This window comes from Syngnathus acus, chromosome 16 (genome assembly GCF_901709675.1).
Source record: "Syngnathus acus chromosome 16, fSynAcu1.2, whole genome shotgun sequence".
Taxonomy (NCBI): domain Eukaryota; kingdom Metazoa; phylum Chordata; class Actinopteri; order Syngnathiformes; family Syngnathidae; genus Syngnathus; species Syngnathus acus.
Genome location: NC_051101.1, coordinates 12848544 through 12865415, shown reverse-complemented (window position 1 = coordinate 12865415; position 16872 = coordinate 12848544). Strand labels below are relative to the sequence as shown.

The window sequence follows — 16872 nt, the reverse complement described above, 5'->3', positions numbered from 1 at the left end:
TTAGGATGTAAAAAATATATATATTTAACACACTATTTGCCCACCACGAACCAACACTGCTGGTACCAAATCTGACTTTCTCTCTCCCGAATTTCGCTTTTCCTGGCTGTCAATCAAGTCTCCATCCTGCTCTCCAATTGGCTCATTTCCGCGTGGTGTGGGCGTTTCCTACAGAGCCACATGGAGTCCGTTGGGTTCCCTCTGCCGGTCTCCCTTCTCCCCCCATTCCACTCTCCATCCAGAGATGTTCAAACTCGCCTTTCCTTAGCGAGATACGTCTCACTTTTGTAGATTTGTGTTTCTGAAATTTGATCAACTCAGAGAACCATCATGTTAAACTGGTTTTTTCCCCATGGCGCAGAAGATGGATTTTAAAATTTTAATTGTAGACTTGGGACTTAAATGAAGGAAGTTTGACTAAGTAGTCATTTTAGAAGGCTGAAAATCGACAGTATAGAAGTTAATTTGTTGTTTTATTTTTTTTTAATGGAAATATGGTCCAAAAAGAAGTATCCCCGCGCGTTCTCCTCCTCTTCCTCTTCGTCCACCTGCTTCCCGTCTCCGCTCGTCGGTCTCACAACTCAGGAAGAATCGCGGAGAACTCCCCGGCCGGGACGCCCGTGGACGGGGTGGCTGTGCCGGTACTAGTCGGTGTCTGCCCCGGTAGTGGGGCCACGCTGAAAGGGAGCTACGCGTCCGACTTCCGTCTCGTTCACCTCCACGGACGCCGGCGACACATGGTTCTGGTGTCATCCAAACGTTTGGACCGAGAGTTCATCGCCATGTACGAGCTGACTGTAGAGCGGTGTGCTTGGGGTCCGGTGCTGATCCAGGTGGAGGTGACGGACGTCAACGACAACGCGCCCCACTTCACGACCGGTAATAGAACCTTGGAGGTGGACGAGTTCACCCCGCTCGGCACCGAGTTGATCCGGCTCCACGCCAAAGACGGAGACGCGGATGTAAATGGGCGCGTCACTTTTTACGCACAACCCGAGTCCAACTTGCTCCGCGTGGACCCCGAAATTGGACAGGTGACGCTGGTGGGATCCCTCCGCGGACTGAGTCGAGTCACAACCCGGTTTTACGTCAAGGATGGCGGAAAGGAGCCGCTGGTCGGAGGGCCGGTCGTCTTGGAGGTCCTGGTGCGTCGGTCGGAGAGGACCAAGCCGGCCAAGCGGAGGTCGCGCGCCCTGGCCGAGGAGGTGACGTACGCCGTGAGCGTCCCTGATCAAGCCGGCGTTGGAGACGTGGTGTTCACGGTGCCCGACCGGAGATTCGAGCAGCGATGGTTCGAGGTGATCTCCGAAGCCGACTCGCCGGTGCAGATCGAGAGGGACTCCGGAAGAGTGTTCCTGGCGCGCAGCCTGCCGGAGCCTGCGGAGGTGATGGTCAAGATCCACAAACACAGAGGTATGAGCAACATGAATTTTGGACTGAACGATTTTCATTGTCCCATCATATTAACATTTAGTTCATAGTTTTCCCCCATCTGAACTTATTTTGCATCTAAGTCATGCGCGTGCGCGTGCGTGCGTGCGCGTACGTGTTCGCAAATGTAATGCTCACTGGACTAACTATCACTGCTATTGATTCAACAAGTAAAATATATATATTTTTGCTATTATACAAGTCAGTGACAGACTTTTTATCTTTTATGGAGTTAAATCAGTCGGCTAGTATATTTTTTTTCTTTTGTGGTTTGTTGACACGTGTGTGTGCAAGCGTGTGTTTGTTTGTGTGTGTGTGTGTGTGTGTGTGTGTGTGCACTTAAAACATCACCCACGTGTTGCTGCATTGGCATTGACAGTCACTTTCATCAAGTGTGTGCTTTTATTTGTTCGAGGCACTTTGTTTGTCTTTGTGCCTGTTTGCTTTGCCTTCAACCAATCAGCTGCGACATTTGATTCATGGAAACGAAGAAGCGAAGAGTCGTTTTGCACTGATTGGTGATTTAGCTCGAAGCAGAGGGTGTGTTTATGCTAACAAATGAAGTGTAACTCTTAATACATCACCGGCATACCATAGCAATCAGCGAGGCAGAGAAAAAAGTATCTATTCAACTAAATTTAGTTCTTTGAGTTGTAAAAGTACACCAACTTTGCTCAATTTAAATCTTCTTTGAAGGACTCCTAAAAAATGTCCAAAGTGACCATAAAATGGAGGCTTCAAACATAAATGTGTCTTTTTAAGCATAAGTTTTGGTGGGTCAGATATGACTACCAAATTTCATATCACTATCCTTTTTTTTGCGATGATACTTTTTCGACAAAGACCAAATGTACCGTAATTTTCGGACTATAAGTCGCACCGGAGTATAAGTCGCACCAGCCATAAAATGCCCAAAAAAGTGAAAAAAAACCATATATATGTATATAAGTCGCTCCTGAGTATAAGTCGCCCCCCCCCCACCCAAACTATGAAAAAAACCGCGACTTATAGTCCGAAAATTACGGTAAATTTCAAGAGGGCCTTCACATGGCCATAAAAATGTCAATTTCTTCCCCCTCAACTCGATTGATGTCATTTTCATAAGGTTGATGTGGTCTTCATCCAAACTGCAAAGTTGAGACTGAGCCCTTTTCAAAAAAAAGTAGCCGAGTGTCCAGGATGACAACGTCCTGTTTGACAAGATGAAACGACATCCAGATGTTGGTCCCGCCGCCGACCATAACCTCACATCCCACCAGCAAAGTAAATGTTTAAGCGCGACTCTAAACTGGCCCCATCTGGGCGGCGGCTCAGCATCCAGGTCACGTTTGTTCAATCAGCGCAAGCTAGCCGCGTGGCTCTTGTTTATTTGCGCTAATTAGCCGTGTTTGCTCACCTGGACCCCCAGGCCCCGCTTCTGCCGCCCGGACCCTCGGGCCCTTCCGACAGGAAGCTTTGTTTTTGTTACGGCGGACGAGCCAGGCCAGGCCAGGCCAGGCCAGGCCGTCTTTTGTGTGATTTGTGGGACACGCTGCTGAACGTGGTGTAAACTCCAGCTCTGATTGAGGCGCTCTGCTTTTTGTCACCGGTCAAACCCGGGGGCGGATGTGTCGCCACGTCAGGGTCTGATTGGTCGCCACCGTGTCTGGAATGGACAAAAGACAAGCTAAGCTAACCAAAAGACGAAACAGAAGGTCATTTGAAAAACATGTCAAAAAGTCAACTTGGACAGATATTACGTAATAGTGAGACTGAGATGCTGTGTTGCGGTGTGAAATTCTGTTCTCATTTGTGGCAAAATTTGGACGGAGGCAACCGTTTTTCGCTGCTCCTCAATGCCAACAAGCCTCTGGCGACATTTTGTGACTGAGAGAGACTCATGATTTTTTTTCTTCATCTACTGTTGAGTTAAAAAAAAACAAAAAAGCGACGAGTTGATCACAGAGACAAACAGTCATTTCTAATCCCTTAAAGTTGTCTTTGCGGCGCGAGAGAAACGATTATCTCAGCCAAATAAAGATCAGTAGCGCAGCGAGACAAAAGGATTGTAATGAGCCCAAATCGCGGCCAGGAAAATTCAAACTGCGCACACAAAGAGGACGACTTTGATTATTATTTCACACAACAATATTCTGAACACAGTAGCGAGAAAGTTTTTTTGATCTTTTTTTTTTTAATTTATGGATGGAAAAACTTATTTAAAGCAAGGCTTTGATTGCATCAATACAAGCACACAAGTCTTTGGACCAAAAGTGTTTACGTGGCTGTCGGAATGGCCGACTCTTCCCTCATTAAGCCGTTAAGTAATATTTATAGCTCATTGCGGCTACACAAACGTCCGGTTGTGTCGCCGCTTTTTGCATGTGTGTGTGTGTGTGTGTGTGTGTGAGAGCCCCGAGGTGACAGACGAGGTTTGTCACACAGGTTTATTCTATTGTCTTTATTTGTGGATTTTGCCAAAGGCGCGAAGCAACCTGCCACTGCTGTGAGTCCGTGTGTGTGTAGATGTGTGTGTGTGTGTGTGTGTGTGTTTGTAAGCGCAAACACTATCGGATTGTGTGTCCTGGAGGCAGCTGAGCTTCACAGAGAGTGCATTTGTGTGTCTGTCATTGTCACAAGCATTGATCACACCAATCTCGATATGCATGTTTTCTCGCTGGTGTGTGTGTGTGTGTGTGTGTTAATGTTTGTGCGCGTGCAAAAATGCCGCGGGATAAATTATGGTGGCCACATGCTGACGCTCCCTGAAATGACCTTTTAAAGGAGAACAAAGCACACACACCGAAAAAATGTGTTTTGTTTAGCGTGAATGCTTGCTAATGCTATGCTAGCTTCCAGATGAGCACCTGTGGCTCAAGCAATTGATATGAATTACTTCAACTAAAGTGCTCCTGTTGTCTGCAATGCATTTGATGGCCTCTAGGGGGCGTTATCCAGGCTGAGAGTAGTTGTGCGCGTGTTCTCACTGTTCGGTTTTGTTTCGCTTTGGCCTTCGTGGAACGTCCTAATGGCTTATTGACAGCCAATCAGCCGCAGCCTGGGGCGAGGCCAACTAGGACAAGGTCGTCCAATCAGCATCGGTACCCGTCCCATGGAGCCGAGAGTCCAAACGGTAACCGTGGAAACGGCAATCACATTTCCCAAATCCTTTAGCTGTCAGCAGACCTTCGACAGCAAAAAAAAAAATACAAAAAATAACCCCTGCTGTTATTATTGATATTTTTGTGTGGGAATAAAAAAATAAAAATGTACGTTACAAAGAAAATTATAAAAATGTTTTATATGAGATTAAATAACATTCCGAATGGGAAAGTTTGAAGGAACCTCATTTGGACAAAAGTGGTGCTTTGCTGCCATCCTTTGGTGTCTTGTTGCTGCGGGACCATGTTAGTGGCGCTTCATTTGGACAAAAGTAGTGCTTTGTCGCCCCCTGCATTAGTGCCCAGAACGGCCCGCCGCTGATTTATTATCATTATTCTTGTTGAAAGTTTGAAATTCAGACTTGAACAAAGTCATTTTGAAAGACAGCGTGGCGAATGCTCTTAGGAAACTTGGCATCTCCGCAGCCTGTCCGTCAATCTCCAGCGTGACACCTCTCCCTGCGGGCTCCGCCTCTCGGGGAGTTCCTCTGCAGGCTAAGAGGACGACCTGGGGACAAACTTTTTTCCTCTTTTTGCCCTGCAGCTTATCTGTGTCTCCCTAGGGGGGAGGGGGCGGGGGAGTCGGTCCCCCAAGGCAACCAAGCAATCAGGAAGTCAAGAACTTCTTTTAATATATGCACTTCAAAAAAAAAAAAAAAAAAAAACTTTTTCCTCAGCTAAAAATGTCCGTTCCATTCGAAATGAAAGACTCCGCACTGTCATGGCGTCCTCTGCAGTGTTGCATTCTGGGATGCGGGTGGCATTGCCAGGTTACGAGGTGACTTCAGGTCTGTTTGTAGTCAATTAAAAGCTCAAAGTAGAAAGTACAAGTGGGACTGTTGTAATAATTACTTCAATCATGGCTGACTCCCATCACGCACACACACACACACACACACACACACACACACACACACACACACACACACACACACACACACACACACACACACACACACACACACACACACACACAGCCAGCTGCCAGCAGTCCCTGGAAACCTGACCCACATGCTTCCTTCACCACATGGACCCATTCTAACACACACACACACACACTCACAAATTAATTACACAAACACTTGCTTTCATGCCAGCTACTTTTATTTGCTGTCCATCACATTTTGTCGCTGTGGTGACTCACTTCACACATTTTCATTTTAAGAATAGAAATAATGACTCAATTTAATGACAGCAATTTTCTTGCTAATAGAAATCAACATCCGGTAGAAATAAGCCATTGCAAAATACTCCACCCCCCCTACTGTCACTCACACACAGTAAACACAAACAAAATACATGGCGAGGGAGATTCATTATGACAATGAACCTGTGCACACACACACACACATGCAAATTTCCGTAAAAATAAAGGTCTAAACTTGTTTCAAGTGTCGCATAGATAGCTCTTCGGCGAGGACAAAACACGCACAGGCGCGCACGCACACACAAATGAGCCCCAGGGTGCGAGCGGTGCTCGTCTTGTCAGAGCTGATTTGAAGCCGCAGTTTCGCAAACACAAACCTGCTTCATATTGGATTACCAGCCCCACGATGAAGAGGTGTGCAAAAATAAATCCGTGTATGTGCGTGCGTGTAGTTGTGTGTATGGAGGGGGTTCCGTGCCAAGAGGTCCAGCCTCAGCAGTCGTTAACACCTACTTGAGCCTCGTGTGTGTTTGTGCGTGTGTCACCGATGATGCACGTCACGAGCAGAAAGCACGTTGTCATGCGTGAATCTCAAAATTGTGATTTTAATTTAATCCCACGTTAATCTGGGAAGATTTACATTTTGGATTTTTTTTTAAATCCGATTTATTTCTTTTAATAGTCGATGAAACAAACTTTGGTTACTACCGGTATGCTTCACTTTGCTCAATGAGACGTGAAGTGGCGCCTTTGTGTGTGTTTTTTTCGGGGGTGTCCCCTTCCAGCTGTGTTGATGACAGACGCCATGTCGGCGGCTCCTCATCTGACACCCAATCACTCGTCAAACGTTAGATTTTGCACACCTGCAAACTGCACCGCATGACAAATGTCGCCGTGGCGACGCAACTCGAATTGAAAATAATGTTATCGTTTTCCTCGCGAAATTGCTTCTGCTCTTTTATCTGTCAGAGGAGGCTTAATTCAAGACGAGCTTCAAAATCCAAATGCCGTCTCGTGATCGGCTGATGACCAGTCAGAGGTCGACCCGGCTTCTTTCACCAAAAGTCAACCAAGTGACGATAAGCGATATGGAAAACGGGATAGATGGACGGATGGCGCGCAGATGTCCGAGGAGGCCCCCGCGTCTGGAATTCGCCGCCAAGGGGTGCGGGGAGGTTAAGGGTTGATGACAGACGGTGGCGGGTGATGGACGTCGGCGGCGCGGCGAGATGACAGCGGCGGCGTGGGCACGCTGGGGCAGGTTAGCGAGGAGACGGGAGAGCGCTTGAACCTAAGAGAAGCTCAGGGTTTTTTTTTCTTTTTGCTTCTTTCCATGTACTGAAAGGCAAAGTTTGCTGCGTTGACTTTTTTTTTCCAAACGCACCCCGAGAACATGCAAGATCTGCTGAGTTGCAATTTTTAAAAATTCCGTCTAATTAGCAAATATTGTTAATGAGTCCAACAGCTGGAGGCAGCGCTCGCGTTGTCCTCAGACGTCCCTCGGAGCCTTTGACCTTTCGCGGTCGCCAGCGTCCCACTTCAAATTGGTTGTGATGTGTCGGCTCGCTCGCTCAGTGTGAACATCCTCTTCCTTCATCTTGAACTTTCTTTTCATCCTCACGTCTCGTCCTCGGGTCAAACAGCAGTGGCGCGCATTTACAAGCACGCACACCTGACTCAGCACGATGATTTTTTCTTTTTTCTTTTTTTGGTCGGGGCTCAAAACAAGCTTGATGGAGTAAAGCTGAACATACAGCCTGCAGACTCTTCAGCAGCACTTCCTCCACTTCCTCCCCTTCATCTCCTCATCTTCATCTTGCTTTAAAGGAGACCAAAAAGAAAAAAAGCTACATTTTGAAAATAAGCTGACTAGAAAAAAAATGGTGTCGGGCCATGCACCACAAACGGCTCACGTCGACAATTTAGCTTAACGCTGTTAGCCAAGGCTAATGTGTGCTAGCATTGCTGCTCTGCTTACCTTTTGGTAACTTGACGTGGGGGCGGGATTATGCAAATTAGCTTAATCGGAGCATCACGGTTGTATCTTTTTCTTTTTACTGACTTCTTGCTTATGTCCTCTATTTTGCGAGATTCAAACCCAGAACCGCTGAGTGTGCTAGCTCCACTTTCACCTCCGCCTCCATCTGCACATCATTGTCACTTATCGTCTTCATCCGGTTCCCCTGCAAAGCGTCTGCTTCACATTACACCCCTGTTGCTACACACAAACACACGCACACAAGCTCAGGGTCAAAGTTCACCGTTGAAAGGTTGCTTTGATCAAAAACACGTTCCTCTTCTTCCGCATTCTGACTTCCTCGAGCGCTATCCTCCGATGTGCAGGCTTGGTTGAGACTTCAGTGCGTGTGTGTTTTTTGCGTATGTGTGTGCGATTGTGAGTGTGTGTGTGCCAGCTGGCGTTGTGTTCAGAGCTGGTGGAATGTGTACCGCAGGCTCTGGAGTCTGCGACTGGGACAGATAAGGCAACCGGACACACACACATAGAAAAGATGTTGCCAAAGATGCTTTCAAGTGAACATACACAGGCGGGAAAAAGGGTTTGCGCAAGTAATAGTTCAAGTTGTTCAAACAAGTCGAAGGAAATAAAGTGAGTAAAAAGTGTGATGAATCTATGGGAATGAATTTCAGTCTGACTTTTAAACGGTGACAAACTAGAACAATGCTCACTTTATGGAACATTACTCTCAAATGAAAAGTCACATTTCTTTGAAATATGACAAAAATGATAGAAAATGTCCATAGGGGAGCTCACTTTTTAATTGAATGAGGTTTTTATTGGGGTCATCATGATGTTGAATGTGTGCGCGCGCTGGCGACAGACTCTGCTAACACCCAATTTGTCTCCATAAAGCTCCAAAGATGAGAAGAAGTCGAGGAGACTGTGAGGAAAGAACAAGATGCAGATTTGGCGGCTAATCAGGAGACCGCGTAGCGTCACGGCGACACGATGCGGCTAACGATTTCCTGCTCGGCTAGTTGGGAAATAAAAGTGCGGCGAGGAGCCCAGCCACTCCTCCTATCGTTTCATTTTCACATCTTCTCCGCTAATTTGCCCTGGTTCCTTTCCCTCCGCTTCCTCCTCGATTGCGGGCTAACAGGATTAGCGCTGCGTTTTAGCGAAGCGGCGGACTTAATTAGCAGTGATAGCAACAGCCTACCTCATTAAAGTCCAGGGCACAAGTCTCGCCACCATTTGTATTTTTTTCTTCACACTCTGACTCACTAATAGTATTAGCTCATATGCTAGCACATCGAAGATAAAGTAAACCGCGAATCTAGAAAATCTTCAATCGTAGTTTCTCAAGTTAAAGTCAGTCTTTTGCTTCCAATATTAGCTTCAATGTGACAGTTAAGCTAACTTTAAGTTCTTTAGTCGCTTCATTTATTCGAGCTTCTCTAACATTAGCGCTAAGCAAGATAAATGTTAGCTTCCAATATTAAGTCCAACAATGGCTTCAAATGATTTCCTGCTTCTAGTTTGTTTAATAATTAATGCTGTATTTTGGGATTACTGGCCGGAAACTCATAACAACTGCTGTTCACTTGAACAACAATAATCCTGCTCACCGGAGCACAGGCGGCATTTTGTTTATTTGTATTACATGCGCACACGCATGCACACACACACACACACACACACACACACACACACACACACACACACACACACACACACACACACACACACACACAAAGAAAAACACACAGCAGTGTCCTCCATCTGCTGTGGGATGGTGTCAGGTCTCCTAAAAACCTAAAACCGACACCACCGGAATCCGCTCTGTGGCCTGGGGTACCACAGGGCTCTGGCCAGGCCCCCCTACCCTTCTGCTGCATGCAGGATTAGCGCACACGGGCATCTGGTTGGATTTAACGGCCCGCAGAGAGGTGAGGGGCTTTAGCTGGCTAGCGCTAAGCTAACAAACCAGCCAATAAACAAACGGGATGATTTGTTCCGTAGCCCTAAAACAACACCAAAAACTGTTGACTTAGTTTTAAGGTGCCGTTTGGGCTCAAATATGACAACAAGGGAATTAAGTATACAGTCGATTAGCGAAAATCCATGTATTCTTAAAAAAGCACTGAAAATGTTGACTCATAAATGTTAGCTGAAATGCCATTTTAGCTAGCTTTATTTGAAATGTGTACACAACTTGTTTCGAATGCTGCCTTGTTGGGGTTGCACGGGCCAATTATGCCCCCCGACGCGGGCTAAAGAGCCGCACAAAAGGCTCCATTGAGCGGCCATGACAGGCTGAAGGGGCGCCGCTTCGCCTGATCTGAGCGGCCACTCGCGGGCCTTTTGTGTTTGTTTGCACCTTTGATTGACAGCAGTTTTGGGAGGGTTCATGCGGGAGGGCATCGACTTGCGTGTTTGTGTGTGTGCTCATGCATGCAAGTGTGTTCGTATACACCAGATGCAATTAAACCCCTCATTTGAATGTAAAATGATGCAGACTGATGATGTGTGCTGCACAATTTTTTTTTTTCTCATGAGCATTTGGACTCATTAAAATGACAGTTTATGAAAGTTTAAAATGCATCTTAATTTGCAAATAATTTTGTTTTTTCCCCCCCATGGGTTTCCTGAAATAATGTCATTTCTTAATCATTATCGAATAGAAAATGACGTCTTAATTCCTCCAAAAATTAAATGTATAAAAATCAGAAACTAAGGCTTAATTTCTCATCCAAATAATATATTTTTCAACCCGTCAACATTTCTTCAGCCTTCGATGAGGACGCTCCTGCTAATTGGGATTCTCGCTTGTTGTCTTTTGTGTTTCCCACCGTTTATGTTTTCACACAACAGGGCCGCCCTTTAACCTCAGCTGCCAATCACATTTGGGGGGGCGGGACCTTGGGGGTGGGAAACGACATTGGGGGCACAATGGCGAGGGATGGGAGAGCGCCCTGGGGTCCTGCGGGTGACGGGGCGCAGCAGGCGCCACTTATTGCCAGTGTGTGTGTGTGTACGTGTGTGTGTGTGTGTGTGTGAGAGTCATTATTGACATGACAGAGGGCATAAACTCTGTGTTTGTCATGCCCTTCTTGTCCTCAATACGCCTCATTGTCTCTTAAGCATGAACACACACACACACACACGGGAGCAGCTTCATGGCTGGCTGCTTGGCGTCATTGAATTGATGCGTTTCTCATCTTTTTCATGCCCCTCAGACATATTCGGACAAATTATGACGAGTCGGATGGATGACGTTTTGAAGCGTTTGCGGTCCCCGCTCGCATTAGGCGCTCCTTCAAGTGCATGAAACGCGCAATATGCGACGGCGTTAATGGAAATGTGGTGGTTCAGCAGATGTATTATGTCAGAAGACATTTGGTCAAGCTCAAAGCTTAGCCGAGTTTGGAGAGTCATCAAAGCTCCCCATGGGTAGTGATGAATATTTTACAGTTTTACAATTTCGAATCTTCTTCCAGTCGAGTTTACATGGAATTTGGTAGTCAATGGAGGAAAAACTCCAGATGGGTTTGGCTTTGAAGGACAACTAGAAATGGAGAAATGACCCTAAAATGGAGGCTTTGAACTAAAACGGCCGACTTTCTGACCAGTCGTGGCTTTTCATCTTTTAATACAGTTTCTTCTTCGATAATACATCTCAGTTTCTGAGCCGTGATTGGTTATGACCTGAGCCCTGGTAACTGTGATGTCATTAAGTGACAAAATGGCCGCCGCCTTAGCAAGATAAAAATTTGTTTATTTCTTATCCCACAACTAAAACATTAATCACAACACTGCACAGAACATATCATCAAAAAATATTCTGAATATAAAATATGTTCATTTCCCCCTTTTAAGATGAATATGAAGAATAATGAAAATAATGCTCGTAGCATTCAGCCCCATGTTAAATCTCGGTTTGCTGCATTTGTAAGCTCAGGACGCCTTCTCACCGGCGCATAATAAATGTGACATCACTTCCTGCGGCGGGGAAACGTCGAGCCGACACACTCATTCATAATTTACAGCCAAAACTATTTTGGAGTTTGTGTTTTTTTTTTAGTGTAATTTTTGGAAGGCGGGTGTTCTACTGGAGAGGCGTTTCCGTGGTAACCACCCGGTTCAACCCATTGTTCCGACACACACACTTGGTCTGTCTGTTTAATTAGGTCCATTAAGAAGTCTGGTGGGCTGGGATCAATCTTCACCCGAATGCTTGCTGACTAATTGAAGCGTTAACAGGGGGGGAGGGGGAGATGGGGGGGGTTAACGGACAGATCAAAGGCGTTGATAATTAGCTGCGAGAGAGGAGTGAAAATTAACAAGGAAGGGTGCTGGAGCTTTATTTGATTCGTTTTTTATTCTCACTTGAGGAATGAGTGTTGATAAGCTTTCAAATGAAGACATTTGCCATCATCCATTCTCACCTGAGGTGTGAACAGGAGGAGGACGAAGAGAATGAGAGAGGGATGACAAAAGAGAGGGCAAGGTTAGGAAGTCAAGATAAAGAAGGGAGTTGATGAAGCTGAAGTTGAAAACCAGGAAGTGACGATGAAGTCCAGTCAAGGAAGATGAAGAGGAGGGAAAGATGACGAGAAAGCCAAGTGAGAGGGAAGAGGGGGAAAAAAGAAGAGATGACAAAGGATGGCGAGATGAAGTCAGTCTGGTGAAAGAATGAACAAGTAACACCAACACCCCAAAAATAATGAAGCGTGTGTGTGTGTGTGTAGCCTGCAGGGTTGCTGCAACTCTTCGCCCTGCTGTCCATCCGGCCTCGATTACAGCAGGGCCCGCCAGGCTTGCATCACACACACACGCACACACTCATGTGTGTTTTCCAGTGCACGGGAGGCTTTATAACATTTTATCTTTCACTCCTCTCTTTCTTCAAATCCTCCTCTCATCCATTTCTTCTTCTTTTCTTCACTTGCATCTTCCCTTGATTCCTTTCTTTTCAGCCATCCCTCCTCTCACTGGCTCCTTCCGTTTCTTCTCATCCTTCATCCATCTCCTGGTGCACCTCCTTTTTGTTTCATCTTGGCAAAAAGGAGTCAAACACATTAAATATGGGAGAATGAACGGCAGTTATATCCCCCCCCCCCCCCCCCCCCCCCTCCTTTTTGTCGCTGCTCTGCGTCTCCCCGACCGACTGAGTGAGATTGCGCTCTTTCATAATGGAGGAGCATACTCGAGCGTCTGGGCTCCATGACAAGTTCCTCCTGGTGTCGCCTCCTCCTCGGGGAGCGGGAGCTGCGTCCATGAATATGATCCCGCTCGTCTTCTCGTCGTACCCTGCTGCTCGCTTGCGCTGTCGGCTACTGCCAGTTAATAAAATTAAAACAAAAGTTGGGTATATCACCAAAGAATAAGATATTAAGCCAAAGGTGATTGCAGATGCTAACATGCTAACAGGTGGTAAGCAGCAAAATAGGAAATGAATTGAAAGTTTGTGTGTTTGTGTGTTAGTGTGTGTGCTTTTGCGTTCCGTCAGTGCAGATGATGAATCAGGCAGGCGTTAGCATTTCCTTGACCGTCTCAGGGACGTGAGTCACCGTCACTTTGCCGTTAAGTCCAATCGGGAGAAGAGAAGTGGATGAAGTGAGACATAATGAGAACAAGTGAAAAGGGGAGAGGAAAAAAAAAAATCAACCAACAAGGAGAACCTGAACTTTGGTCACTTCTGATGTTTTCACTCATGGCAGTTTCTCCTGAGGCGACGCTCGGAGCTGACATTTGTTGTACGATTATCTTCTTGTAGTTGAGACAGATAACATCACTGTGTTCATGTAGGACAACAATGAAATGATGCTAATAGCTAGCATGCTAGCGCGAATGTTTGGCCTCTGAAGAAACTGTTGGTAGACTGCTAACTGTTGGCGATGCTAACATTAAATTAATGCTAAGACAAAATTGCTAAGGATTTTATATTATGATGAGCTTTCAAATGATATTTAAAACGATAAATGTTATTTTAACAACACTCTTCTACTTTCTTTCGATTATGAAATCATATTTGAAACATCTCACACACACAAACACGCCATGTGAGGCTCAACAATCTGCTTTGTGGCAAACACTTCACAATCGCCTACAATGGATTTAAGCCATGACAGGACTCAGGAGACCACCCCCACTCTTCAACACACACACACTAAAGTACACACATCACAAACACACACAGCAGCTTTACAAGATTGGACCAAATTGGCCGAATGCTGCTGTTTGTTGGATGAATGTGTGCTGCAGTTTGTTCACATAATGGAACAAATCTGAGCCTTTGTGTGTGTGTGTGTGTCTGATATTCACAAGTGCATCAAACTTGATCAGAGACTCTGGGTGGATTAATTCCATTCATCACAGTTTGTGTGTTCTTCTATTTGTGACAGTGTTTCTGCGTTAGCGCGCTCACTGGATTTGCACGTCTTTGTGTGATTATTTACGCCCCAAGTCTCCCTATAAATAGTTGCATTTCACTGACATATAACAGAATATAATTATTTCGACCGCTGTTTTAATGGTTTTAAGTGTTCATTCGGGAAGACTCGAACTGATCAATTGCTAATATGCTAACAGCCGGTGTGCTAACGTGTCGATTACCCTGTTGACAGTTGATTTTACTAACCGCCATTTTGTTTGAAATAACGAAATGATCATACTCCGACTTTGTCGCATCGTCAAAGGAACGCGATGACTTGACAGGAGCAAAGTGAAATGAGCGCACAGAGGAAAAATACACAAACATGCTGGAAAACACACACCTACAGACACGCACAGATGAAAGAATATGCGCGGTGATGCTATGGTGTCGATGCGTCTTTATCGCTGCAGATGACAGTCGGAGATAATTCCCTTTGAGTCACGGAGAGGAAATCCCTTCACCAAAGTTGAAAGCGCGACGGGCTGATGCGCAGACACACACAAACACACACACACGTTCACGCACATCGAGATAGTTTTTGTCAGTTGTTTAAAAATACTGAATCCGAGTTGCTTTCTTGTTACTTTCTTTCCATATGCTAGCATGTCAACCGTTAGCATTTAATACAATTATCATAAATTGATTTTAGATCTCAACCAAGAGGGTTAGGCTTAACCACTTCCAAATGTCAGGTTGCTATGTAGCATGCTAGCATGTTATCAATTGTCATAGACACTAATGAGAGCATCTCGCAGGAGTACACGCGTGTACAACGGCGTGACGCGTTTGCGGCGGACGCGCTCGCACACTTGTCAACGCGGCGCGCTATCAATAATATACGAGGCGCCTCATTAAACATTTAGGACTTTATTTTTTAATGGCCGACAAAAGTCCTCAGATATTCATAATTCAGACGAGCGCCGCATCGCACCGGATTCGTCTTCCTCCTCGGGCGCCGTGACCACGCTGCATATCCCGGATCCTCCTCATCCTCGGCCTCATCCTCCCTGGAATCGTCTGGAAGCGCGATACAAACCCTTAACGCTACTTCCCGTAAGCTAGTTTTAGTTGGTACGCTAGTTCAAATACCAAACCCTCAAACTTTTTGCTAACAATGTTTCAAGAGGTCATTAACAAGCACATGAAATTTAACAGGCATGTCTATCACGAAGGGACCCACAAAAAGAAATTTGGTGGGCATGTCTGTCACAAGTAGACCCACCAAAAACTGACACAAAATTTCACCCAGAGTTCAGTTCAGTATGCAATTAAATGTTCTTCCACGTCTTCATGTTTACGTCCTAGTTTCATCTACTAGTGTGATCAGACCTGTGCACAAACTCTACACACACACACACCAACTTGCCTCTTTGGAGACAGTCTCCACCCGTCTGTTCCTCGGAGGTGATTAAAACAAACGCAGTGAATTATCGGTAAATCCCGTTCGACCCGTCCGCTTGGCCCACTTCCCATGATGCCTTCCCCATCCATTTCTGTGTTTGACATCACATTTTCCCCCGTTTTGATTTGCTTCTTTATTCTCCTCTTTGTGATTTTTTCTTTGTTTGTTTTGGTTGCTTCACTATTTCCTCTTTTTGGTCTCCGTCTTGATGTTCTTTCCCGTCTGATCTGGCCGCGCCGCCATTGATCGAGGCGTGTGAAGCCGAAGCGGACTGGAGCCGAGGGCCTCTGAGCTGTTGCATCGGGGGCCCCGCAGAGTCCGCGTTGCTCGGCTCCGTGGGAAAGAGGGAATGGGTTTGGCGGGAATAGAACAATAATGCCAATGATGCAAGCACCTCATCATTTTTCCTCAGTGGCCATATTTCATTTGGAGTCTCGCTATCACTGCGAGCGTATGAGTTCAAATATGGATGTGAGGAAATCCACTTTTGATCCTTTGTTGGTGTTTTCTGGATATTTGGGAGAAAATTCCGGCAACATGCTGTTTTGGGTTATTTTTCCAAATCATCTCTTCCTTCTTTTATGTGTTTGACTTCATTTTCAACATCTTCTCCACGCAAAAACCACAACTTGCGCTCCTAAGTGACTTTTCATGTTGCTCCTCGCTTGGCCTGCACGCTTCTCCTGAGAGTCTCTGCCAGGATTCTTATAGACGAGAGGGGGGGGGGGGGGTCAGGGATTCGCACAAACTTAAATGCATGTAAAGACACTTACACTTGCACTTAAACACACGTATGTCACATGTGATGTGTCGGAGATAGCGGGTGGCACATAAAAGACCTATCGCCGAAACTGAACAGGAAGTCGGCCATTTTGTTTTGAAGCAGCTATTCCGCGGCTCTTTCTTTGGCAAACTTCCGCATTGGAATTTGCATAACTGAACAAATGAGATTTGCCAAGCTTGTTTTTTTTTTTGCCTATTGTCTCATGCGTCAGAGTTTGACAATCACTTTGAGGATTCGCCATGAAAACTGCGTGTGGCTGTAATTATTATTATTTTCATTTCCTGCATTGCTCATCATCATCAGCGCAAATGAGCTTTAATTAAGTGTGTGCCTGCAGGACTTTTCCTTTGTGTGTGCGCACTCGCGCACGTGTGTGTAAAGTAGGCCAGTCTATAAGGTTGCTAATTAGGATGCAGCAGGCCTCTGTCCGCTGGATCCCACGGACCAGATGGAGAGCCCGGTTCACCAACAGAAGCGTGTTTGTTTGTTCGCTGGTCGAGACGACTTGGCTCACTACCGTTGTGTCTTTCTGGAGTTACGTGACCTCGCTCTAACTTCTACGCCAATCT

General features: G+C 45.9%; 1 protein-coding gene across 1 annotated transcript in view; it reads left to right on the top strand.

Annotated features, from left to right (window-relative positions):
• Positions 1-229: 229 nt before the first annotated feature.
• The window catches only part of si:dkey-22o22.2 (neural-cadherin), a 41945-nt gene continuing 25302 nt past the window's right edge, over positions 230-16872 (top strand). Inside the window, exon 1 of the mRNA XM_037274034.1 lies at positions 230-1413. Coding sequence (XP_037129929.1) covers positions 495-1413 — 919 coding nt within the window. The 5' untranslated portion in view covers positions 230-494. The remainder of the gene's footprint in view (positions 1414-16872) is intronic.